Below are 25,527 nucleotides of genomic sequence, written 5' to 3' on the forward strand. Positions count from 1 at the left end.
CCATTGACACATTGCTTCCCTATCCAGTGTCCCTGTGCTTATCTGTTCCTTGACACTGCAGTTGTCTGTTAGAGCCTCTGAGTATAACTTAGCTCCTTCGTTGTCTTTGGTCCCCTCATTAGTTCCTGCTGTTCTCCCTGTCTTTTCCCAGGCCCCCTTGTGTCTGATAGAGACATCACATACAGTATAGCTCCTTTGTCCCCTACTGTCCCCTCATTTGTGACTGATGTAGCAGTTCTTGGTGTCGTGGCTGTACTGTCCTTTGGTCCTTTATGCTGTTTCAGATTTTTTAGTTCTTCTACTAAGCTTTGTATTTTAGTTTCTGCTACTGTGATTTGTAACTCCCAATTCCTGCTCTCCTCAGCTCTTTTCTCTTCCATTTTCTTGCCGAGCTCTTTCAGTCTCCTCCCCCATTCCTCCCTTCTCGTGAGCTCTGCATCCCAGTCTTCTCTCCCACGTCCACCGCTCGCAGCTTCATCCACCAGTCCTCTGGTTCTCCATCCTGGCTTTTGGTGTCTCATGTTTCTTATTCCACAGAAGGGAGAGTTTATGCCAAGATTGCATGTATGGAGGGGGGGGTGGTGTTGTTTGTTGTAGGGATGGAGAGGGGAGGAGGCAGGGAAGGGAAGAAGATAGTAAGTGGGAGGGGGGACAGCAGCAGAGGGAAGACAGATGGTGGAAAGGCTAGGGGGGGACAGGGGGAAAAGCAATTGGGGGAGGGTAGTTGGAGGAGTAGGGAGAATGAAAAGGAAGATGAAGAGAGAGAGATAAAATGGAAGAGAGAGATACAGAGTGTGTGCGAGTGAGTGTGTGTGGGGGGGAGTGTGTGAGTTGCAGGGGTGGAGACTCAGCTCCTGGCGGGTGAGTGGGTGGGAAGGTGTGGAAGAGTGTGAGTGGGAGTGTTGGTGAGAGAGTGTGAGTGAGGGTGCGTTAGTGAGGGAGTGTGAGTGAGGGAGTGTGAATGAGGGAGTGTGAATGAGAGAGTGAGTGATAGTGTGGGTATGAGTGAGTGGGTGTGAGTGAGAGAATGTGAGTGAGAGAATGTGAGTGAGAGAGTGTGTGAGAGTGTAAGTGTGAGAGTGTGAGGGAGCGTGAGAGTGTGTGCAAGAGTGTAGGAGTGTGGGGGAGTGCGAGAGAGTGTGAGAGTATGAGTGTGAGAGAGTGTGGGAGAGAGTGTGAGAGAGTGCAAGGGAGAGAGTGTGAGAGAGTGCGAGAGTGTGAGGAAGTGTGAGTGTGAGAGTGTAAGAGAGGGTGTGAGAGTGTGAGGAAGAGCGTGGGAGGGATAGTGTGAGAGCATGTGAGGGAGTGTGAGAGTGGAAGAGAGTAAGAGTGTGTGAGAGAGAGAGAGCATAAAAGAGAGAGTGTAAGAGAGAGTATGAGTGAATGTGAGAGTGTGGGAGAGAGAACGAGAGAGAGAGAGAGAGAGAGAGAGAGAGAGAGAGAGAGAGAGAGAGAGAGAGAGAGAGAGAGAGAGAGAGAGAGAGAGAGAGAGAGAGAGAGAGAGAATTCCAAGCTCTCCGCTGTCTCCTCAGTGATTACCTTCATGATAGATCTCTAAGGGAACGGAATCAGCAAGACATCCTATTGGGGCAAGTGTTCCGCAAGGAAGCGTGCTGGAACCATTGTTATGGAATGTCTACTTCAGTGACCTTCATCTCATCCCAGAATCCCATGCATATGCAGACGAGAAAAAATGCCAGCTGCTCTAAGCTACATCAATCACCAGCTATGAGCTATATCAGTTTGGGGAAATAGTTGGCAAGTAACATTTGCACCTGAGAAAATGCAAATGAAGATGGTCTCTAGGCACCATGATGGTAATGCTGGTGCAGTAGTAAGGATGAATGGGAGGGTGTTGGCACCTGGGGCAGAAGTTGATATCCTTGGGGTGAAATTTGACTCCAAACTGACCATGAAGAACCACGTTGTAAATCTTGCAAACAAGGCAGCCAGGAAGCTTACAACACTTCGCCTAATCTCGCATCTGCTTGACAGTAGGGGTTGCACAAGTACACTTACACATTGAGTATGCTCCACTTTCTTGGTTTGCCTGCCCCCCCCCTCTCATCTGCGACTGCTTGACAGAGTAGAGAACAGAGCAAGACGTCTCATCTCTCGCATGGACCAATCCTGAATAGATCTGTCATTTCAGCAGAGCCTTCAACACAGGAGGGATGTGAGTGGCCTTACTGTTATGTACAAGGCCAATATTGTCAAAGTACCACACTTGGATCCACTTCGAGGACAGCGTGATACAAGTTTGTATGCCACAATACGGGCAGAAAGCAGCAACTTCACTCTGGCTGTACCCTTCTCCAGAACATCACTCCATCTGAGATCATATATATACCCAGGATGACTCGAGTAAAGAACATATTCGTACAGCATAATGATGTCAACGAGATAGTTGATCAAATGAAAATGCTGGCCCACAGATGGCTCCAACTTCATCCTGTTCCCTGCTTGTATGTCTCATAACAATAAAAATGCTTTCAAATGAGCTGATGTAGGTAACAGCTCTTAGCTTGCCAATAAAGTTAGGAATCCTTAACCTGTAAATAGCTTGTCAATAAAGCTAGGGATCCTTAACCTTGTCAAACCCTGTGTAAAAGAGAGAGAGAGAGAGAGAGAGAGAGAGAGAGAGAGAGAGAGAGAGAGAGAGTGTGTGTGTGTGTGTGTGTATGTGTGTGTGTGTGTGTGTGTGTGTGTGTGTGTGTGTGTGTGTGTGTGTGTGTGTGTGTGTGTGTGTGTGGGTGAGAGTGCGGGTGAGAGGGTGTGTGAGGAGAGGGGGAGGGAGGAATAGAAGTATCCATTAGGGAAGGGACTACAAGTGTTTGTGTGTGAGAATTTATGGCTCTCTTATGTTCACATGTGTACATGGTTGCAGGGGTAGAGACTCAGCTCCTGGCTCTTCCTCTTCACTGATCGCTACTAGATCCTCTCTCTGCTTCTTGAGCTTTGTCATACCTCGTCTTAAGGCTATGAATGGTTCCTGCCTCAACTACATCACTTTCTAGGCTTTTCCACTTCCTGACGACTCTATGACTGAAGAAATACTTTCTAACATCCCTCTGACTCGTCTGAGTTCACGGCTTCCAATTGTGACCCCTTGTTTCTGTGTACCCTCTCTGGAACATCCTGTGTCTGTCCACCTTATCTATTCCAGGCAGTATTTTGTATGTCGTTTTCATATCTCCCCTGACTCTCCTGTCCTTCACTGTCGTAAGTCCGATTTACCTCAACCTTTCTTCATAGGACATTCCCATGAGCTCCAGAACTAGCCTTGTTGCAAACCTTTGTACTTTCTCTAATTTCTTGACGTGCTTCACGAGGTGTGGGTTCCAAACTGGTGCTACATACTCCAGTATGGGCCTGACGTACACAGTGTACTGTGTCTTGAACGATTCCTTCCTAAGGTATCGGAACGCTATTCTCAGGTTTGCCAGGCTTCCATATGCTGCAGCAGTTATCTGGTTGATGTGTGCCTCCGGAGGCGTGCTTGGTGTTATGGTCACCCCAAGATCTTTTTCCTTGAGTGGGGTTTGCAGTCTTTGTCCACCTAGTCTATACTCTGTCTGCGGTCTTCTTTGCCCTTCCCCAATTTTCATGACTCTGCATTTGGCAAGGTTGAATTCGAGAAGCCAGTTGCTGGACCACGTGTCCAGCCTGTCCAAGTCTCTTTGTAGTCCTGCCTGATCCTCATCTGATTTAATTCTTCTCATTAACTTCCCATCATCTGTGAACAGGGATACTTCAGAGTCTATCCCTTCCATCATGTCATTCACATATATTAAAAATAGCACAGGTCCTAGGACTGACCTCTGTGGGACCCCGCTCGTCACAGGTGCCCACTGTGATACCTCATCACATACCATGATTCGTTGTTGCTACAAGGTCCTCTCTCTCTCTGCTTCCTGAGCTTTGTCATATCTCGTCTTCAAGCTATGTATGGTTCCTGCCTCCACTACATCATTTGCTAGGCTATTCCACTTCCTGACTATATGACTGAAGAAATACTTCCTAACATCCCTGTGACTAGTCTGAGTCTTCAGCTTCCAGTTGTGATCCCTTGTTTCTGTGTCCCCTCTCTGGAACAACGTGTCTCTGTCCACCTTACCTATTCCATGCAGTATTTTGTATGTCGTTATCATGTCTCCCCTGACCCTCTTGTCCTCCAGTGTCGTCAGCCCGATTTCCCTCAACCTTTCTTCGTAGGACATACCCCTGAGCTACGGAACTAGCCTTGTTGCAAACCTTTGCACTTTCTCTAATTTTTTGACGTGCTTGACCAGGTGTGGGTTCCAGACTGGTGCTGCATACTCCAGTATGGGCCTGATATACACAGTGTACAGTGTCTTGAACGATTCCTTATTAAAGTATCGGAACGCTATTCTCAGGTTTTCCAGGCGCCCATATGCTTAAGCAGTTATCTGGTTGATGTGTGCCTCCGGAGACATGCTCGGTATTATGGTCACCCCAAGATCTTTCTCCATGATCGAGGTTTCCAGTCTTTGGCTACTTAGCCTATACTCTGTCTGCTGTCTTCTTTGCCTTTCTCCAGTTTCATGACTTTGCATTTGGCAGGGTTGAGTTCAAGAAGCCAGCTGCTGGACCATGTGTCCAGCCTGTCCAGGTCTCTTTGAAGTCCTGACCGATCCTCATCTGTTAATTCTCCTCATTAACTTCACATCATCTGCGAACAGGGACACCTCTGAGTCTATCCCTTCCCTCATATCATTCACATATACCAAAAATAGCACTGGTCCTAGGACCGACCCCTGTGGGACCCCGCTCATCACAGGTGCCCACTGTGATACCTCATCCCATGCCATGACTCGTTGTTGCCTCCTTGTCAGGTATTTTCTGATCCATTGCAGTGCCCTTCCTGCTATACATGCCTGATCCTCTAGTTTCTGCACAAATCTCTTGCGAGGAACAGGGTCGAAGGCCTTCTTGCAGTCCAAGAAAATGCAATCAACCCACCCCTCTCTCTCGTGTCTTACTTCTGTAACTTTGTCATAAAACTCCAGAAGGTTTGTGACACAGGATTTGCCTTCCATGAATCCGTGCTTGTTGTCATTTATAATCTTGTTCCGCTCCAGGTGCTCCATCACTCTCCTCCTGATTATCTTCTCCATGACTTTGCATACTATACACGTCAGTGACACTGGTCAGTAATTTAGTGCCTCTTTTCTGTCTCCTTTTATAAATATGGGTACCACATTTGCCATCTTCCATATCTCAGGTAGTTGCCCAATTTCAAGGAATGTGTTGAAGATTGTGGTTAGTGAACACACAGCATTTCTGCTCCCACTCTAAGGGCCCACGGGGAGATGTTGTCTGGTCCCATTGCCTTTGAGGTATCAAAGTCTCTTAACAGCTTCTTCACCTCCTCCTCAGTTGTGTGCATGTCATCTAACACTTGTTGGCATCCCCCTGTGTGTGTACTCACCTAGTTGTACTCATCTAGTTGAGGTTGCAGGGGTCGAGTCCAAGCTCCTGGCCCCGCCTCTTCACTGGTCGCTACTAGGTCGCTCTCCCTGTACCGTGAGCTTTATCAAACCTCTGCTTAAATCAATGTATGGATCCTGCCTCCACTACATCGCTTCCCAAACTATTCCACTTCCTGACTAATATGTGGCTGAAGAAATACTTCCTAACATCACTGTGATTTATCTGTGTCTTCAACTTCCAACTGTGTTCCCTTGTTGCAGTGTCCCATCTCTGGAACATCCTGTCTTTGTCCACCTTGTCAATTCCTCTCAGTATTTTGTATGTCGTTATCATTTCCCCCCTATATCTCCTGTCCTCCAGTGTCGTCAGGTTAATTTCCCTTAACCTCTCCTCGTAGGACATACGTCTTAGCTCTGGGACTAATCTTGTTGCAAACCTTTGCACTTTCTCTAGTTTCTTTACGTGCTTGGCTAGGTGTGGGTTCCAAACTTGTGCCGCATACTCCAATATGGGCCTAACGTACACGGTGTACAGGGTCCTGAACGATTCCTTATTAAGATGTCGGAATACTGTTCTGAGATTTGCCAGGCGCCCATATGCTGCAGCAGTTATTTGGATGATGTGCGCTTCAGGAGATGTGCCTGGTGTTATACTCGCCCCAAGATCTTTTTCCTTGAGTGAGGTTTGTAGTCTCTGGCACCCTAGACTGTATTCCGTCTGCGGTCTTCCTTGCCCTTCCCCAATCTTCATGACTTTGCACTTGGTGGGGTTGAACTCCAGGAGCCAATTGCTGGACCAGGTCTGCAGCCTGTTCATATCCCTTTGTAGTTCTGCCTGGTCTTCGATCGAATGAATTCTTCTCATCAACTTCACATCATTTGCAAACAGGGACACTTTGGAGTCTATTCCTTCCATCATGTCGTTCACAAATACCAGAAACAGCACTGGTCCTAGGACTGATCCCTGTGGGACCCGCTGGTCACAGGTGCCCACTCTGACACCTCGCCACGTACCATGACTCGCTGCTGTCTTCCTGACAAGTATTCCCTGATCCATTGTAATGCCTTCCCTGTTATCCCTGCTTGGTTCTCCAGATTTTGCACTAATCTCTTGTGTGGAACTGTGCCAAACGCCTTCTTGCAGTCCAAGAAAATGCATTCCATCCACCCATCTCTCTCTTGTCTTACTGCTGTCACAGTGTCATGGAACTCCAGTAGGTTTGTGACACAGGATTTCCCATCCCTGAAACCATGTTGGCTGCTGTTGATGAGATCATTCCTTTCTAGGTGTTCCACCACTCTTCTCCTGATAATCTTCTCCATGACTTGCATACTATACATGTCAGTGACTCTGGTCTGTAGTTTAGTGCTTCATGTCTGTCTCATTTTTTAAAGATTGGGACTACATTTGCTGTCTTCCATGCCTCAGGCAATCTCCCTGTTTCGATAGATGTATTGAATATTGTTGTTAGGGGTACACATAGCGCCTCTGCTCCCTCTCTCAGGACCCATGGAGAGATGTTATCCATCCCCAATGCCTTTGAGGTATCTAGCTCACTCAGAAGCCTCTTCACTTCTTCCTCGGTTGTGTGTACTGTGTCAAGTACTTGGTGGTGTACCCCACCTCTCTGTCTTTCTGGAGCCCCTTCTGTCTCCTCTGTGAATACTTCCTTGAATCTCTTGTTGAGTTCCTCACATACTTCCCCGTCATTTCTTGTTGTCTCTCCTCCTTCCTTCCTTAGCTTGATTACCTGATCCTTGACTGTTGTTTTCCTCCTGATGTGGCTGTATAACAGCTTCGGGTCAGATTTGGCTTTCGCTACTATGTCGTTTTCATATTGTCGTTGAGCTTCCCTTCTTATCTGTCCATATTCATTTCTGGCTCTACGACTGCTCTCCTTATTCTCCTGGGTCCTTTGCCTTTTATATTTTTCCATTCCCTAGCATACTTGTTTTTTGCCTCCCTGTACCTTTGGGTGGACCATGGGCTCGTCCTGGCTTTTTCATTATTCCTGTTAGCCTTGGGTACAAACCTCTCCTCAGCCTCCTTGCACATTGTTGCTACATATTCCATCATCTCATTAACTGGCTTCCCTGCCAGTTCTCTGTCCCACTGAACCACGTTCAGGAAGTTTCTTATTCCCGTGTAGTCCCCTTTCTTGTAGTTTGGCTTCATTCGCCCTGGCCTTCCTGCTTCCCCCTCCACTTGTAGCTCTACTGTGTATTCGAAGCTTAAACCACATGATTGCTGGTGTGTGTGTTTGTGTGTGTGTGTGTGTGTAAAATATTGACTCTTATTACACGTATAATTAAATTTTGCAATAACGTAATTTGATTTCTCTCTCATATTCATCATACTGTAATATATAATCGGTTTAGCTAATGTATCATTATGAATATTTTTACTTCTCTAATCATTAGAGCTAAGAAACATTCAAGAAAATTAGTATAAACTTTCTGATATCAATTGAAATCCCAGTAGTTGATATCGTATTAGACAAAACGTTAACAGTTTCAACCTATTACTACAGTTTCTTTAAGTCAACAGAACTATTGTGTCGTTATGTCTGCTGGATCTAAATACTCATTAAGCATGTCCCTGATGACTATACAGCAATGATTATCAATCACTGTATTGCATTCTTCTGTTGATATCTGTATGTAAATGTCCATTGATCTCTACAAATTTCAGGTGAGAGCTGAGCTGCCAGATGGTTCTGTTGCTGCTGGTGTTCCTGTAGAGGTGTGTGCAGCTGGTCGGTGCACCAACATGACCACAGCACCAGATGGTCTCTTCACAGTAGTGTTGCCAAACTACGACACTAATCGCGTCATGGTACGTGTTGACTTGTTTCAGCAGATAAGTCCAGTTATATGTAAAACAATGTTTTTAATTTTCTCTTTATACTAACCTAATTTACTGTCAACCCATGAGTAAAGCAGTCATGTGTCTTGGCAGGATTTCAGGTTCAGTTTTTTTTTTTTTTAAGGAAAAAGCCATGAGAATCACAAGATTGTTTTTCACCAGCGCGTCACTAGTTCACAATATTTGTTTTCTAAAACACTGGATTGTATATTCATTGAAAGATACATACCTTTGGGCGTAACTAATTTTTCTTTATGAAATTAATATGTATAAAGATAGGACTGATATTACATAAAATTTTGCATCCTTTTGGTACTAAAACTTTGTTAATGTTATGGATAATGACGAGATATACATCAAGATACTTATGTATCTTTGAGTAAAGTATCGCTCCTCATGCAAGAACATACGGGAGGAAAATTAAATATCTGGAGACTGTTTGAATCTCACTGGTGTTCCTTGCATTAAGAAGCAATCTGGCTTGCAGTCAAATAGGTTACCTAATGTTACTGGGCATCTGTAGCTGAGTGGTTTAAGGCGTCAGGTTGAGAGCTACACAACTGCAACTATCGTGGATAGCTGCAGTTATGAGTTCGAATCCTGCTGGATGTAACACTTTTTTAAATTTACTTTATCTGTTTCTGCGAGGTACATTCAGTATAATATCAAACTTGAGGGTAGAACATACAGGAGAAGAATGAAACAAGTGGTGACCACGTCTGAGTCTTACTGGTGTTCCCAGTGATAGTACGAACTATGGCTAGCTAAGGTTATTGGGCAGCTGTAGCTGAATTGTTTAAGGTGTCAGAATGGAAGTTAAGCAACAATCGTGGACAGTTCCTATTACGACCCAGGTGCTCAAAGGCCTGTTATCCTGGGTGTAAAGGGAGCAAAATAAACACAGCAGAATAACTATGAATTATATTATCCTTCACCAAGTATAGAAAGAAGTATGTACACTACATACACTATGTACAGCAATAGGTATTAGTGCACGCCACGGTAATCAAGGCAGAATGCAGACCACCGTGCTTCAGCCAGCTCTTGAATGGAAATGACAAGGGTGAAAATGTGAGTGGTATCCACGTCACCTTCACAATTGCCAGATCCACAATATGATTGACTGAACCTAGATACTGATCTGACGATGGGGCCCTGTTAGATCATTAGATCCTTAGTATCTGGTTCGCTGGTTAACATGCTCCTGGTTTGCTGTTAACGTGCTTCGACTAAAGATTACATACTCTTTGCATGCCACACCCCCACCCCAAGAGGGCTCAGGACTAGACTTTCACCTCCATGGGTAAAAGTGCCACCATGGCACAGTACAATAATTGGACCGCCTTTCCTCTCGGCCATCCAACTCTTAGATAGAGCTCAACTTTTATCACGATATAAAGCCAAACTCTAAACTTAGAGTGAGACAGCAGACAGTAGGGCTAATGTAGGTTGAAGACACCTGCGGACGGTAGCAGAATATCCCCTCAATGAAAAAAAAAATTTAAATAGTATATACGAAAGGGGGAGAAAAAGAGCTGGTTTATACCCCTAGTCCCTAAGACATCCTAACCTAATACATTTGAATGCTATACTCTTGATAAAAAATCAGCCAACTTATTATCTTGGCCAGCAATGTGCTCAATACATATGTTATATGGTTGCAGCCTAAGACTCCAATGCATGAGTCTTGCATTATGGGTTTTCATATGATTAAGATACACCAGAGGGTTGTGGTCACTGTAGATTTTGACCACCTGAGATATCTTGCCCACATATACTTCAAAGTTCTCCAGCGCCAGTATCAGAGCAAGAGCTTCTTTTTTAATTGTAGAGTAGGCCGAAAAGTAGGCCACAGGCTGCAACTCATCGTCCCCAGCTGGCAGAAGTACTGCTCCCACCCATGATTCATAAGCATCCACCTGTAATGTAAAGGATTTTGAGAAATCAGGAGACATAAGAATGGGTGCAGTACGGAGCAGTATTTTCACTTTTGTGAATAAATTTTGACATTCTGGGGTCCAAAAGAAGAGGGATGTGTGACTGCTAAGGGAGGTTAGAGGGGCTATAATATCTGCAAGGTTTTTACAGAATCTTCTATAAAATCGTACGATACCTAGTAAACGTTGGAGGGATTTCCTATCTTGAGGTACTGGATAATTTTTAATGGCAAGAATTTTAGCACATTTAAGGGCCACTTTGCAACTATCTACTTCATGCCCCCAAAAACAATAGTAGCCTGACCAAAGGAAGGTCTCAAAGACAGCCTTAACTAAACATGTGTTGATCCCAAGTACCTGACACAATAATGTCGTCTAGGTAAGCTGCCGTGCCTTCAAGTCCTTTAATAGCCTGATGGATCAGTTTCTGGAATGAAGTGGGCGAGTTTTTCATTCCGATGGGGGTAACTGAATATTGATAGAAACCTCCAGGAGTTACAAAGGCAGAGATTTCCTTTGCCTTATCAGTCAAAGGTGCCTGATAGTAATCTTTAATTAAGGAGGCCTAACTTGGACACAAAAGTAGCCTTACCCACAAAGTCAATTACATCATCCAGACGTGACAGAGAGTAAGCATCTGCAATTGTGACATCGTTCACCTTACGGTAGACTGTACATATTTGAAAGTCTTCATCAGCATTCTTAACAAGGATGCACGGTGAAGCCCATGGGCTAGACTCCTCCTCCACTAACCAGTGCTCTAACAGAAATTCAACCTTCTGCTGAAGTAGCCTCTGTTTTTCAGGATTAGCTCTGTAGGGGTAGAGTTTAATAGGTTTAGTTTCCAACATCTACATCATGATATCCTAGTGTACATTTTTACGGAACATCCAAAAAATTATCAGGGCAAGATTGTAGGAGCTCAGTTAAACCTGTTACTTGATTCTTATCCAGCCCCACCATTAAAGGGTTAGGGTCCTTGAGGAGGACAGAATTGGGAAGCTTTACATTACTCTCGGAAATAGAGTGCAAAGAGTCTGGGTCATCTACAGAGGCAGAGGACAGAGTCATTACTGGGACTTTATCTGGTGTATTAAATGCTTTAATTTGATTAATGTGGTAAGTATTACTTTTTGAGGCCTTGTCAAGGGGAGACACCACATAATTTACATCAGATAATTTACTCACAATTTGCATGGGTCCCGTAAATCTAGCCTTTAAGGTGTGGCCAGGTATAGGTTCCTGTACAAACACTTTGTCTCCTGGATGAAAGGAACGAAACTTCGAATTTCTGTCATACCTCTGTTTCATCGTGTTTGAGCTATCTTTAAGTTAGCCATAGCCAACTGACGTGCCACCTGCAACCATGAAGAAGGGTTGTAAATTGTTGAGCAGGCGTGTTCTCCCATCCATCCTTCCTTGAGCACCCGAAGAGGACCTCGTATGTTGTGCCCAAAGATCAGCTAAAACGGACAATACCCGGTAGACTCCTGCAAAGTTTCCCTTATTGAAAACAGCAACAAAGATAGTGATTCATCCCAGTCTGTAGGAAAATGCATATAAAAAGTTTTCATCATGGATTTTAACATCTGATGGAATCTTTCCAAGGCGCCTTGGGACTGAGGATGATACGCAGTGGATAATTTGTGAATTATTCCTAGCCTAGTTAATGCTTCTCTAAATGCTTTGGCAGTGAAGTTAGTACCTTGATCACTTGGAATAGGCTTAGGAATGCCAAAGCAAGAGATAAACTTATAAACTTAGTTAAAGCTTTCAGGATTGGTTTAGTATTAATACTGCGAATGGGAATTGCTTCTGGGTATCTAGTTACTTTATCCATAATGGTAAACAAGTACTGATTCCCAGACTTGGACTTAGGTTCAATTAATTAATTAACTCTGCAAAAGGTTCTCCAACGGTAGATATAGAATGGAGAGGTGCAGGTTAATGGGGTGTCCAGGTTTCCCTATTTGCTGTCATTCTCTACAACAGCGGATATGATTCTTCACATCCTGCCTTAACTTAAGCCAAAAGAATTCTTTTAATATTCTATACAGGGTTTTAGTAATTTCTAAGTGGCCTCCTTATGAAGAGTTATGAGCTATATTTAATATCTACTAACCCGTCTGACTGTTGTCTTCCCTCCATCTCCTTACCAGTTTCAGTGCAGATTAAATAGTCGTTTTTAATTTTATATTTGACAGGGTGATCTGAGAAGGATTTACCCATGGGTGCCTCAAAATCGAAATTTAATGAAGAGTCTTTTCGCTGTTCCTCTCGAAAGAACAATCCCTCGGGCATGGAAACAGAGACATCTGACAATCCTGCAACCCTGGAATAGAAAAGCTTGATCTGGGTCTGTTCACTAAATTTATGAAGCCCTAGCCAGTTTTCCTCATAAAGCAAATTGGCTATTCCGAGATCATATTCGTCCAAGGATAGGTTAGCATTCTCATCAGAGACCCTTTGGGATTTTGCCCGAGTTATGGCCAACATCGGAGAAGAATCATTATATGTTCAGGACACATACTAGAATTGGTAATGTTGTTATCCAGTAATAACACGTCATCGTTCATAGGAAATTTAGGGGCCACAAAACTGAGATAAATAACCACAAAACTGAGATACCCTAAGGATTTTGTTGCAAAGGCACTAATGTCATCAAGGAAGACTTTCTTCAGGATTGAACCTAAGGAAATTATTGAATGGAAGAATGTACTAGTTTTACCATATAATGAAAATTTTTTTTACCTACATGAGACATTAATCCTTTCTTTCAAAAACACTGGGACAGTAGAAACACACTATAACCAAAGTTGATGGTGTTTACAAGGTCGCATGCACCCAGTGTCCTCTTTCATATATTGGTAAAACAGGTGAACCTCTGGAAACCAGAATAGCCCAACATAAATGCTCAATCAGGACAAGGCAAGAGTCGAGCACTATCTTCAACCATGTCAGTTCCTGCAATCACCCACCAGGTTGGGATGATGCCCACATTATTGCACCTAACAGTTCAGTCCTAGAAAGAAACTTAATTGGATCTTCTTTCTTGAAACATAACAAGAACACCGTTTATCACTTAAATTATTCATTATACAAGCTCAAAATATATTTAGTAGTGTATTGTACACAGTATTTAACAACAGTTTTTTTTATTAACACATCGGCAGTCTCCCACCAAGGCAGGGTGATCCGATAATGAAAAACTTTCATCATCATTCACTCCATCACTGACTCGCCAGAGGCGCTCTTACACTACAGTTATAAAACTGCAACATTAACACCCTTCCATCAGAGTGCAGCACAAGTGGAAAATTGCAAGTGTAATATCTATTTACAAAGCAGGTGACAGGTTCTTAGCTTCGAAATATAGACCAATAAGCCGTACCTCCATAGTGGGAAAATCTATAGAATCAACAATTGGCGAGGAAATTCGTAGCCATCTCGAAAGGCATAAATTGATTAATGAATCTCAGCACGGGTTTACCAAAGGGGCGTTCCTGTCTTATGAACTTACTAACTTTTTTTTCACTAAGGTATTTGAGTAGGTAGATCGTGGTATTGAATATGATATTGTGTACACGGACTTCAGTAAGGCTTTCGATAGAGTTTCCACATCAGAAGCTATTTTTGGAAGCAAATTTGGAAGCAAATTTGCTGATGACACCAAAATAGGCCATCCAGTTTATTCTAAGTAGGACATTAGAGCACTCCAGGATGATTTGAATAGACTAATGCAGTGGTCGGAGAAGTGGCAGATGCAGTTTAACATAGACACATGCAAAGTTCTAAATGTTGGACAGGAAAATAGCCATGCCACATTTAAACTAAATAATGTAGATCGTAATTTTACTGATTGCTAAAAGGATTTAGGAGTTTTGGTTAGTAATCTGAAACCAAGACAACAGTGCACAAGTGTTCACAATAAAGCTAACAGTATCCTTGACTTCATATCAAGAAGTATAATTAATGAAAGTTCTTAGGTTGTTCAACGTTATATATCTGTGGTTAGGCCTCATTTAGATTATGCTTCACAGTTCTGGTCACCGTATTACAGAATGGATATAAATGCTCTGGAAAACGTACAAAAAAGGATGACAAAGTTGATTCCATGTATCAGAAATCTTCTGTATGAGAATAGACTGAGGACCCTGAATCTGCACTCTCTAGAAAGGCTATGAATTAGGGGTATATGACTGAGGTGAATAAATGGAGAACAGGAATGAATAAAAGGGATGTAAATAGCGTGCCAAAATATCTAGCCTAGACAGGACTCGCAGCAGTTGCTTTAAGCTGGAAAAAATCAGATTCAGGAGGGATGTAAGAAAGCACTGGTTTGGTAATAGAGTTGTGCATCAGTGGAACAAACTCCCGAGTACCGTCATAGAGGATAAGACGTTGTGTAGTTTTTCAAATAGGTTAGATAAGGACATGAGTAGGAGTGGGTGGGTGTGAGTTTGACCTGACTAGCTTGTGCTACTAGGTCAGATGCCGTGCTCTTTCCTTAAGTGAACGTGACATGTCCTGAGTAGGTTAAGGCATTGCCTTAAGCCGGTAGGAGAATTGGACCTGCCTCGCATGGGCCAGTAGGCCTGCTGCAGTGGTCCTTCTTTCTTATGTTCTTATGTATTTCCCATCTCCAGGATTCATGTCCAAACTGCCGGTTTCCCTGAATCCCCTGACATATGTTACCCTGCTCGCACCTCAACAGCAGGTCAAGTCCCATAAACCATTTGCCTCCATTCGCTATCTAACACACTCACGTGTGCTTGCTGGAGTCCATGTCCCTCTCACACAAAACCTCCTTTACCCCCTCCATGCATCATTCCCTAGGCCGACCCCTACTCTGCCTTTTCTTCACTATAGATTTATACACCCTCGAAGTCATTCTATTTTGTTCCATTCTCTCTACATTCCAAAACCACCTGAACAACTCCTATTCAACCCTCTGGATAATAATTTTAGCCATACCGCACCTCCTCCTAATTAAGAATTTTCTGTATTATATTCACGCCACACATTGCCCTCAGACATGACATCTCCACTGCCTAAAGCATTCACCTTGTTACAACATTCATCACCCATGCTTCACACCCATATAAGAGTGTTTGTTGATATAACTATACTCTCATACTTTCCCATCTTGGCTTCCATGGACAAAGTTCTTTGTCACCACAGACTCCTAAGTGCACCACTCACCTTTTTTCCGTCATCAGTTCTATGATTCACCTCATCTTTCATAGACCCATCTGCTGACACGTTCACTCCTATGTATCCGAATGCATTCTCCTCCATACTCTCTCCCTCCAATCTAATATCCAATCTTTCGTTACCTAATTTTTTTGTTATCCTCATAACCTTACTCATTCCTATATTCACTTTTAATTTTCTTCTATTACATCCCCTACCAAACTCATCCACCAACCTTCGCAACTTCTCTTCAGAATCTCCCAAAAGCACAGTGTCATCAGCAAAGAGCAACTGTGACAACTCCCACTTTTGGTTAGATTTTATATCATTTAACTTTACACCTCTTGCCAACACCCGAGCATTCTACAGATATATTGAACAACCACGGTGACATCACACATCCTTGTGTAAGGCCAACTTATACAGGGAAATAATCCTCTTTCCTACATACTCCAACCTGAGCCTCACTATCCTCATAAAAGTTCTTCCCCGCTTTTAGTAACCTTCCTCCTATTCTACACATTTGCAATATCTGCCACATTGCCCCTTTCTCCTTTCTGTCATACGCCTTTTCCAATTCCATAAACAACAGAAAAACCTCTTGGGCTACACACCATCTACCCTTCCTAAAGCCTCCTTGTTCATCTGCAATCCCACTCTCCGTCTTACTCTTAATTCTTTCAATAATAACTCTACCATACACTTTACCAGGTATACTCGACAAGCTTATTCCGCTATGATTTTTACACTCTTTTTTGTCCCCTTTGTCTTTATACAAAGGAACTATGCACAGTCTCTGCCAATCCCTAGGTACTTTACCCTCTTCCATACATTTATTAAAAAAAAGAACTAACCACTCAAAAACTATATCCCGACCTGCTTTAACATTTCTGTCTTTGTCCCATCAGTCCCAATTGGTTTACCCCCTTTCATTCTACCCACTATCTCACTCACTTCCCCCACATTAGCTCTGAGGCACCCACACCATCGTATGTCCTCGAATCACGGTACAACACCTAGCTCTGCTGGGTGCGTGATTCTTGTAGGATTGTATGGTCCAGTGGGTTAGAATATCGTGAATTTTCACTCACCATGAACCAGGCTAAAAAGACACGGGTTCGATCCCCCGGCTAGTCGCAGTGTTGTTGTTGATTAAATACCACTTGTTCGTGGTTGATTAAATAACCACTTGTTCGTGGTTACACTGCAACACGCCTACTGACCCATGCCGAGCAGGTCCATGTCCCCCCTCCCCCCGAATTAGCCCAATGACCCACCCAGTCTGGTCACCTCCACTCAAGGAAGGAGCACGGCACCAGACCCAGCAGCACAAGCTAGTCAGGTCCAACTCACACCCACCCACACCCACTCATGTATTTATCTAACCTATTTTTAAAATAACACAGCGTTTTAGCCTCAATAACTGTACTGGGGAGTTTGTTCCACTCATCCACAACTCTATAGGAAAGCAGTGGTTTGGTAATATAGTTTCTGAATCTGAATTTTTCCAACTTGAAATCATTGCTGCGAGTCCTGTCTTGGCTGGAGGAAGACCTGAAAAGGGTGACTATTAGGGTTATGAAATGCGCATTGTTGAAGTTTCAATATCTGGTCAGGATCTGCAAACATTACTTCATACTTTTCTGTTTTCTACTTGCCACAGATAATGGCTATGAACTGCCGTGCGAACATGTATCAGTCACAGTTCTCCAAGGACCTAGACCATTACTACTCTCCCTCCAACTCATCACTCTTGATCCACGCTCCTGAAGGAAAACTAAAGTGTGTGTCTGGGGAAGCTCAGGAGTACATCCTGCCCGTGCTCTTCTCTGCCACCGGCCAGACCTCAGCTGTTTTTATTGTCCAGGTAGTTATGTTTTTTGTTTCTGCTTCTCGTTTTTCCCACTATTTTGATAGTGATGACGTTTTCTTCGTGAAGTGGTTACACGTCCGCTAACTCACCAGATCTAGGATCATTACATTGTAATACTTAAATATTCTCTGATAAAAATTAGAACCATTGTTTGCTCATCTATGCCTAACGTTTTATCTAATGTAGCAATTAAGTTCATTATATACATAATGAGGCTTATCATGGGATTTGGTAAAACTTTTGTTATGTAAATATTGTACCTTTTCAAGGAATAGCATTCGAATTCATATAGTAATAATAATTTCAGTAATCTGATTAAAGCTAAGAATGAAAGATAATAGGACTGAGTGTTCTCAGGTTCAAGTTTTTGTCATCTTTAAAACCATATATGATTTTCCTTCGACTAAAGCATGGATAACTTTATATAAGACCATTACCAGTTCTCAGTGTTAACGTAATTTTTTCCCTTGAGAACTAACTACTTGTACCCAGTTTCATTATTAGATATTAAGAAGAGCAACCTATCTAATGTTCTGCTTCTCCTTCGGGAAAAAGTAACGTCATTATAAACTACTTGTAAATCATTAGGAAAGGAAATATACAACGTCTGCTACAGATGCCAGCACAGGTCCAACAGAATCTAGGTAAGACACATATGCAACAGTTAGGTATCTTTATTATGAAACGTTTCGCCTACACAGTAGGCTTCTTCAGTCAAGTACAGAAAAGTTGATAGAAGCAGAAGATACTTCTCAACATCTGAGTTCTTACCTCTCCTAGTGGCCTACGTCTCACCTCTTGGCGCTATAAAAAGCTCCATCCTGTCAATTCTTCTCCATATTGTTTCATACTATGGAACAATGCTCTTCTCCAGACTGAGGGACTGACCACCTCAAAACTTTAAGGGTGATGGACTGATTACATCGTCTTCAAGTATCTTCTGCTTCTATCAACTTTTCTGTACTTGACTGAAGAAGCCTACTGTGTAGGCGAAACGTTTCATAATAAAGATACCTAACTGTTGCATATGTGTCTTACCTAACAACCTGTCGGTATTTTATACCATTTTAATGTTCAGAATCTAGGTTTTGGCGTTTGCACTAGTCAAAATTCTGTTAATAATTTAACTAACTTGGTACTTTGTTCATAATCACTATAACAGCTTAACTGTACGTTGTTTTATTAGTTAAAGATAATTGTACGTTGTTTTGCTGGTTAAAAATAATCTGATTCGGATCTCTGTCATAGTACCCTTTCATCGGTAGCTGCCACATGAGATCGCAGTTATCGCTGATTTTCAGGTCATCGATTAGGTGGGCAACGGTACCATTTACCACTGTCTAAGCGGTGCTAGATTCAATGAACTGAGTATCACTATGACGGGGCAAGGAGCAGTAACTGGCGGTATGCTGGTACTGGCATCGATTGTCAGTTTTGAAATCAGTGTGGTTAAAAAAATATCCTGTTAAAAACTGAACACAGTTGAACATTAAAATTACCACATGACTTTTGCAATAAGAGATGCATGAATATATATATATATATATATATATATATATATATATATATATATACACTGATCTCTGGCTGAAGGAGACTCGAACCTACGAACCTTGGAACAAGGTACGCAGTGCTTTATCAATCTACCCACACTGGACCAATACCTTGGAGTCCAGCTTGCGCTAGACTTTGAGGAAGAAAAACCTTAAAGTTGGGATGATTGAATATGCGTTGATGTGTGGATGATATGGAAGAGATAATTGTGGATGTCCTGACTCTAAGTGAAGCAAAGCTGAATGGGGTAGCAGAGATTCAGTGGGGAGAAATAAATGAGATTAGGTCACGGATTTCCAGTAAATGTTAGAGCTAAGGAAGTAGTAAGATTGTTGAATGATCAGTTATGGCAAGAAAAGAGGAAACATAAATATATAAATTCATTGAATATATGGAGTAAAATAAGGGTCATTTGTAAAAAGTGGTTTATAGTAAGTGTTTGTGCGCCTTGAAACGAAACAGGTTTAGAGAAGAGAGAAATTTTGGTAGATATTGAGTGAGAACTTGAGTTTTGAATCAAGTGAGAGAGTAATTGTTGTGGGGGATCTAAATGATTAAGGTGGGGAAAGATCTTGTATAAGGAGTAGTGGGTACGTTTGACATGCAATAATCGGTAGTGATAGCAAAGCTGATGCAATGCGAGATAGCAAGCTCTAAGCTCCAGCTCCTGCTCTAAGTTCAGCTCCAGCTCTCGGACAAGATTCCCATATTATGGTTTCAGGTAATCAAGTCCTGTTAACCTGGCTGTAATGGGAGCTTGGAGCGATAATAAACAAAGCGGTAGTCTTTAAATTATATTTTCTTTCACCAAGTATGATTATAGGTATTTTCAACTATTTACACTATGTACAAGTTTGGAAAATAATTGTATCACGGTGATCAAGAGGCAAGACAACAGCCAGAGACAGACACCACTGCTTTCAACCAGCAAGAGTGAATTGTGAGTGCTACCACATCACCTTCGCAATTGTCAGACTCACAATATAATTGGCTGAACCAAGGTACTACTGATTTAATGATGGGGCACCCTGAATCGTTAAACCCTTAGCACCTGGTTCGCTGGTTGGGAGGTAGCCTATATAGGAGTGTGTACATATGCCGAATAAATGTAACGTACTCTTTGCTTGCCACACACATGTAAATACACATTACATATGTGCATTTATGCACAAAAAATACATACATATACTATGTTCATGTGAAAACACATACGTACAGGAATGAATATGCATAAGCATACTCATATGTATACATATTTTTGTATTTTGTCACACTGGACTGTTATAACCCACCCTCCAGTATATTCCTTTTGTGTTCATTGAGGTAGAAGAAACTGGGCTTATGGAACACGGGGATACCTGGGATGGCGCATCGACCGAAATAAATCTAGTTAATCTAATTTTTCAGTTTCTTGTCAGGCAGACAAACTAAAAATCAGATTTCTTAATGTTTGTTCAACAAAAAAACTAAATAAGTATTTTGTGTGTGTGTGTGTGTGTGTGTGTGTGTGTGTGTGTGTGTGTGTGTGTGTGTGTGTGTGTGTGTGTGTGTGTGTGTGTGTGAAATGCTAATATTTCACTTGTTTTTAGTGTATGTTTAAAAGTTCATCAATTATTTTTATAATCCAGCTTCCACAAAGAGATAGTTATATAATAATTTTCTTTTTATAAACCAGCATCAACAAGCAGATAGTTAAATATTAACTTTGTTTCTATAAACCAGCTCCCACAGACAAATAGTTGTTATTTAACTTTGTGTCTGTAACGCAGCTTCCACAGAAAGATAGTTATATATTAACTTTGTGTCTGTAACGCAGCTTCCACAGAAAGATAGTTATATATTAACTTTGTGTCTGTAACGCAGCTTCCACAGAAAGATAGTTATATATTAACTTTGTGTCTGTAACGCAGCTTCCACAGAAAGATAGTTATATATTAACTTTGTGTCTGTAACGCAGCATTCCACAGAAAGATAGTTATATATTAACTTTGTGTCTGTAACGCAGCTTCCACAGAAAGATAGTTATATATTAACTTTGTGTCTGTAACGCAGCTTCCACAGAAAGATAGTTATATATTAACTTTGTGTCTGTAACGCAGCTTCCACAGAAAGATAGTTATATATTAACTTTGTGTCTGTAACGCAGCTTCCACAGAAAGATAGTTATATATTAACTTTGTGTCTGTAACGCAGTTTCCACAGAAAGATAGTAATATATTAACTTTGTGTCTGTAACGCAGCTTCCACAGAAAGATAGTTATATATTAACTTTGTGTCTGTAACGCAGCTTCCACAGATAGGTAGTTATATATTAATTTTGGTTCTAGTCTAACATAGCACAATGTCTTGTATTAAAATCATTACTCACCTGTATTAAATAAATTACTTTATAATACAAAGCTTAAGACGCTGCTTCAACACACTGGGGCTCACCATGTGCCATTTTATTTATAAACAAATTTTCCCAGTAAATCTACACAAAGAGTAATAACTCTGACTACAGCATTCGAACGTTTTGTGAGAATTTTTTGTAATACTGTTAATGGCATCAACGCCGCAGACGTGATCCCTTAAAGAAATATTTTTATGCATGAGAAACTCTTTCGTTTGCTGACGATTATTTTTTATATAGATTACATTACTTACGAAAACATGGTATAATTGTGCTTAATATTTTAAATATTTTCCATATATTAGAATAACTTCACAATTTACAATTCTTTTCAATTAGAAATATTTATGCTAAATATAAGACCTGCATGTGTAACTTCCGTTTATATTTTGGGCACTAGAATGGCATACATAAATGCAGCTATCACGATATATTTTTGGAACATATTCTCCTATGATAATGAATATAATGAGACAAACATTGCTCCTTTTTCCATCAGGTTGTTTCCCGCGGGAAGATTCAGCACCAGAGTTCTCAAGAGTATGAGCTGAGTAGTGGTGAGTTGCCCATCAGTGAAGAACATTTAGTGGACCCTCTTCCTCCTCCCCCTGAGAACACCATCAGAGGAGTAGTCAATATTAAGGTCTCACTTCCGCCGACAGCATCTACCAAGGTCAAGGTTTGTATAACATTAATTAACTGAATAAAATATTGTATAATTATTCAAACAATTCATTGAATATGAATATGTTATTACATGAGTTTATTTACATAGTAAGTTTTGTTCTGGAAAAGTGACACCTAACTCTGGTCTATCTGCCGAGACCCGTTTGTAGTACCTATATTATAATCCCTGGCATGTTAGGAGGGCAGTTTTCCTATCCGGAGAACACTGTCACAGGGAATGTTCATGGCCAGGGTGTTTCACGTCTCGGTTGGTAGTTGCTTGAGCTTGAACACCGATGAACTGGGTTTCGTCGGTCCTTGGCACGCCTAGAAACATTTTGGTATGATGAATTAGACACACGTGCAAGACCTGGGTATCTTTATTGAAGAAACATTTCCCTACGCAGTGGCTTCGTCAGTTCTAAACAAAGAAAAATGGTGAAAAAGTTTCCTAAATAAACACACTTAAGTGTTGCACATGAGTCTAATTCATCAACTTGTCGGTTCTCTGAACCATTTATCTACATTCCTATCAGACACACCAACATCTTGGGATCCTGATACAGGGAATTCTTCACTTCTCTAACCTATAAGCATGACCTTCTTCCACATGTGGATTTGTTCACTGTGATATCGCCTACGACTGGTTTGCCTTGCCTGTCTACAGTAAATAAGCCACTTCTTCGTGCAAATACTCAGCAGACGATGGGCACAAAGAACCCTGCCTTAATGCAGAACTCTCATCAGATCACCCAACTCAATGCCGAGGAATTTCCGACCCTCATAGCCTCAACCAGGCGTCATGGACAGGAGCCTCCTGCCCCTCTTCCTCAACGAAGAAACCAAAACTTATAAGGAACAAGCGGCGTCAACAGGGAACATCAGGTCAACGCGATCAGCAGACGGCACTATACAAGCCCCTACCGGCAACGCCAGCACTTCTTTCCTGGCACAGCCGCTATGCAGGCTCCCCTGGCCATGTCTGCACCTCACCAGCAGGTGCAGGCTTCCCAGCGTGGCACACAGCAACACACCACGGTGCGCACATTGAAGAAATCCAACCCTCAGGAGCCTCCACAGACCACAACAGTCCAGGTAATATCCACTGCTTCGAACCCACTGCCAACGCAGGCCCTCACCAGGGAGAATATCGTAGCACTTATCAAGGCATTCACGGATATTATGTGCAACACAATCAACTCCACGGAACAACGGAGCATGTTCCGGCAAATGGTCAGCACACTTCTGAAGGTGTGCTTACTGACCGAGGAGGGGACAGTGGATGCCATGAATCTGCAGATTCACAGAGCGCACAGGGCCCAGTCCCCAGTTCAGGAAACAACAGCGATGGAATAACTTCTGTACCAAATTCCACCCTCGAGGTCCTACAATTCAGGGCCTGAGGGGTAAAAAGCACCTTCTACTGGAGACAGTAATTCGGGATGGGGTTGACATTGTCTTGCTACAAGAAACCCCTCACTGTCCCAACAATGTGCCCAAGACTCCCTGGTTTTGCTGGGTATTTTCGGCACATGGATGCGGGCGTTCACTACAGAGGAACATCTGTGTTCATATCAGATGCAATACCTCAAGAGATTATAGTCCAGGCACGCATGCCTGGGGCGCCCATTACCATCTACAACATCTACAAGAACCCGAGACACCCTCGAATTTACGGAGCTCCTCGCTCTGGCACACACTGAGTGTATTATTGTGGGTAGAGACTTCAACGCATATCATCCTATGCCGCATTCTCATTCAGTCACCAATGCTTCTGGCAGATACTTAGCAATGTTCCTACACGATATAGCAGAGGTAAAGCTGCTGAACAATGGAGACCTCACACACTGCTGTGTGGCCGCATTCGGGACAAGACAGCTCACAGCGGGAGCCACATGGGAAATTCATCCTAACCACGTCAGTGACCACCTTGCAATGATCACCACATTCAACATCAACAAGCCCCCACGATTGTGATGCCTCCTAGATGGGACGTAAAGAGGGCCAACTGGAAGGCGTTCCAAGATCATCTTGATGACTGGTGGGCTACATACACTCTATCCGAAGACACTGATACAGCTGAGCAAGAACTAACCACTGTACTCATCCAGGAGGCAGAGTGCGCATTCTCAAAGAAGTCTGCAGGACACACCCACAAAAGAGACTGATGGTTCTACTACGACGAGGTGCGGGAGCAGAACCACCGTATCAATTCTTTTAGCAAGCTATACAGGTGCAATCCTACAGCAGAGAACAGAAATACTCTGAATGCCATTGTTCAGCATGCCCGCAGAGTCTCCATCAGAATAAAATCTGAGAAATGACTGGAGTGGTGCTCAACATCGAGGTATCACACCACCTTATATGAGATATGAGGCAACTGGCAAAAGCAAGCCGAAGCCACCAGCACACCCGAACCCAGCCCAGGAAATTGAAAAACTGGCAGAGCTCTTTACCTCTACGGGAACCTCCACTCAGCTCCCACAGGACATCCGGGATATACCTAAGATCTTCTGCAACAACGTCGGTTAACGGTACAAGCTGCACGTAAGCCTGAAGATGTGACGGAAGAAGACCTAACGAACTTGGAACTCCGACATGCCATTAGGAACACAGTTGACACTGCCCCGGGCATCGATGGGGTCACGTACTCCATGATTGTACAAGCTGGCCAGAGTGGAAGGGAGGCCATACCAGAAGTCATAAACAAGTCATGGAAGTCACAGACACTCCCAGCAGCTTGGAAGAGGGCCACCATTGTACTACTTTCAAAGCCCAAGGACCCGAGAAGTATGAGACTCGTATCGCTGACCAGCTGTTTAGCCAGTTCTGCTGAGAGGATGGTGTTAAACATATAACACTTAAACTTGTGTACCTCTAAACGTACGATACAGTAGCAACTAAACGGGCTATATATTATGCCAACATTCACCACATTCATAACATGATGTTCAGTGCGCAGACACTGGTCCAACGTCACCAGAGCATCACAAGACCCCATGGCTTAATGAGTAATCCTGTGATTTTGAGTAACGTTGTTGCTTAAGGTTGTGCACAGTAGATCCACTAAATAGCAATCGAGCTTGTGCGACCCATAATTTGATTTATATATATCTCAAATTATGGGTTGATTGTTGAAGAAAGTAGAGGAACAAGGAATAGATTTTTTTTTCTGGATAAAGACTTGGTTGACAGATAGGCATAAATGGGGAGAAATCAGAGTGGCAACGTGTCACAAGCGGCAGTCCACAGGAGTCATTTTTGGGCCCTCTGATGTTCACAAAATACATTAACGACATAAATGAGGAAATAAATAGTGAAATAAGCAACTTTACCTTTTACACCAAAATAGTCCGTCGGATTAATTCTGTCGAGGACACTACAGTGTTACAAGAAGATCTGAATAGACTGATGCAGTGATCGGAGAAGTGGCAGAGGCAGTTTATTATAGACAAATGCAAAGTTTTAATCCATTCAATAGAAAATAACCATGACTCATAAACTAAAAAACGCACATCATACTCTGAATGCGAAAAGATTTTGGAGTTCTGGTTAGCAGTAATCTAAAGCCAAGACAACAGTGCATAAGTATT

General features: G+C 42.5%; 1 protein-coding gene across 1 annotated transcript in view; it reads left to right on the forward strand.

The window, feature by feature from the left end:
* Positions 1–25,527, forward strand: part of LOC128687922 (pregnancy zone protein) — a 245,182-nt gene that overhangs the window by 53,370 nt on the left and 166,285 nt on the right. The window contains exons 4-6 of the mRNA XM_070085814.1: positions 8,146–8,289; positions 17,113–17,316; positions 21,768–21,947. Of these exons, the coding sequence (XP_069941915.1) occupies positions 8,146–8,289; positions 17,113–17,316; positions 21,768–21,947 (528 nt within the window). The remainder of the gene's footprint in view (positions 1–8,145; positions 8,290–17,112; positions 17,317–21,767; positions 21,948–25,527) is intronic.

This window comes from Cherax quadricarinatus, chromosome 1, assembly GCF_038502225.1.
Source record: "Cherax quadricarinatus isolate ZL_2023a chromosome 1, ASM3850222v1, whole genome shotgun sequence".
Taxonomy (NCBI): Eukaryota; Metazoa; Arthropoda; class Malacostraca; order Decapoda; family Parastacidae; genus Cherax; species Cherax quadricarinatus.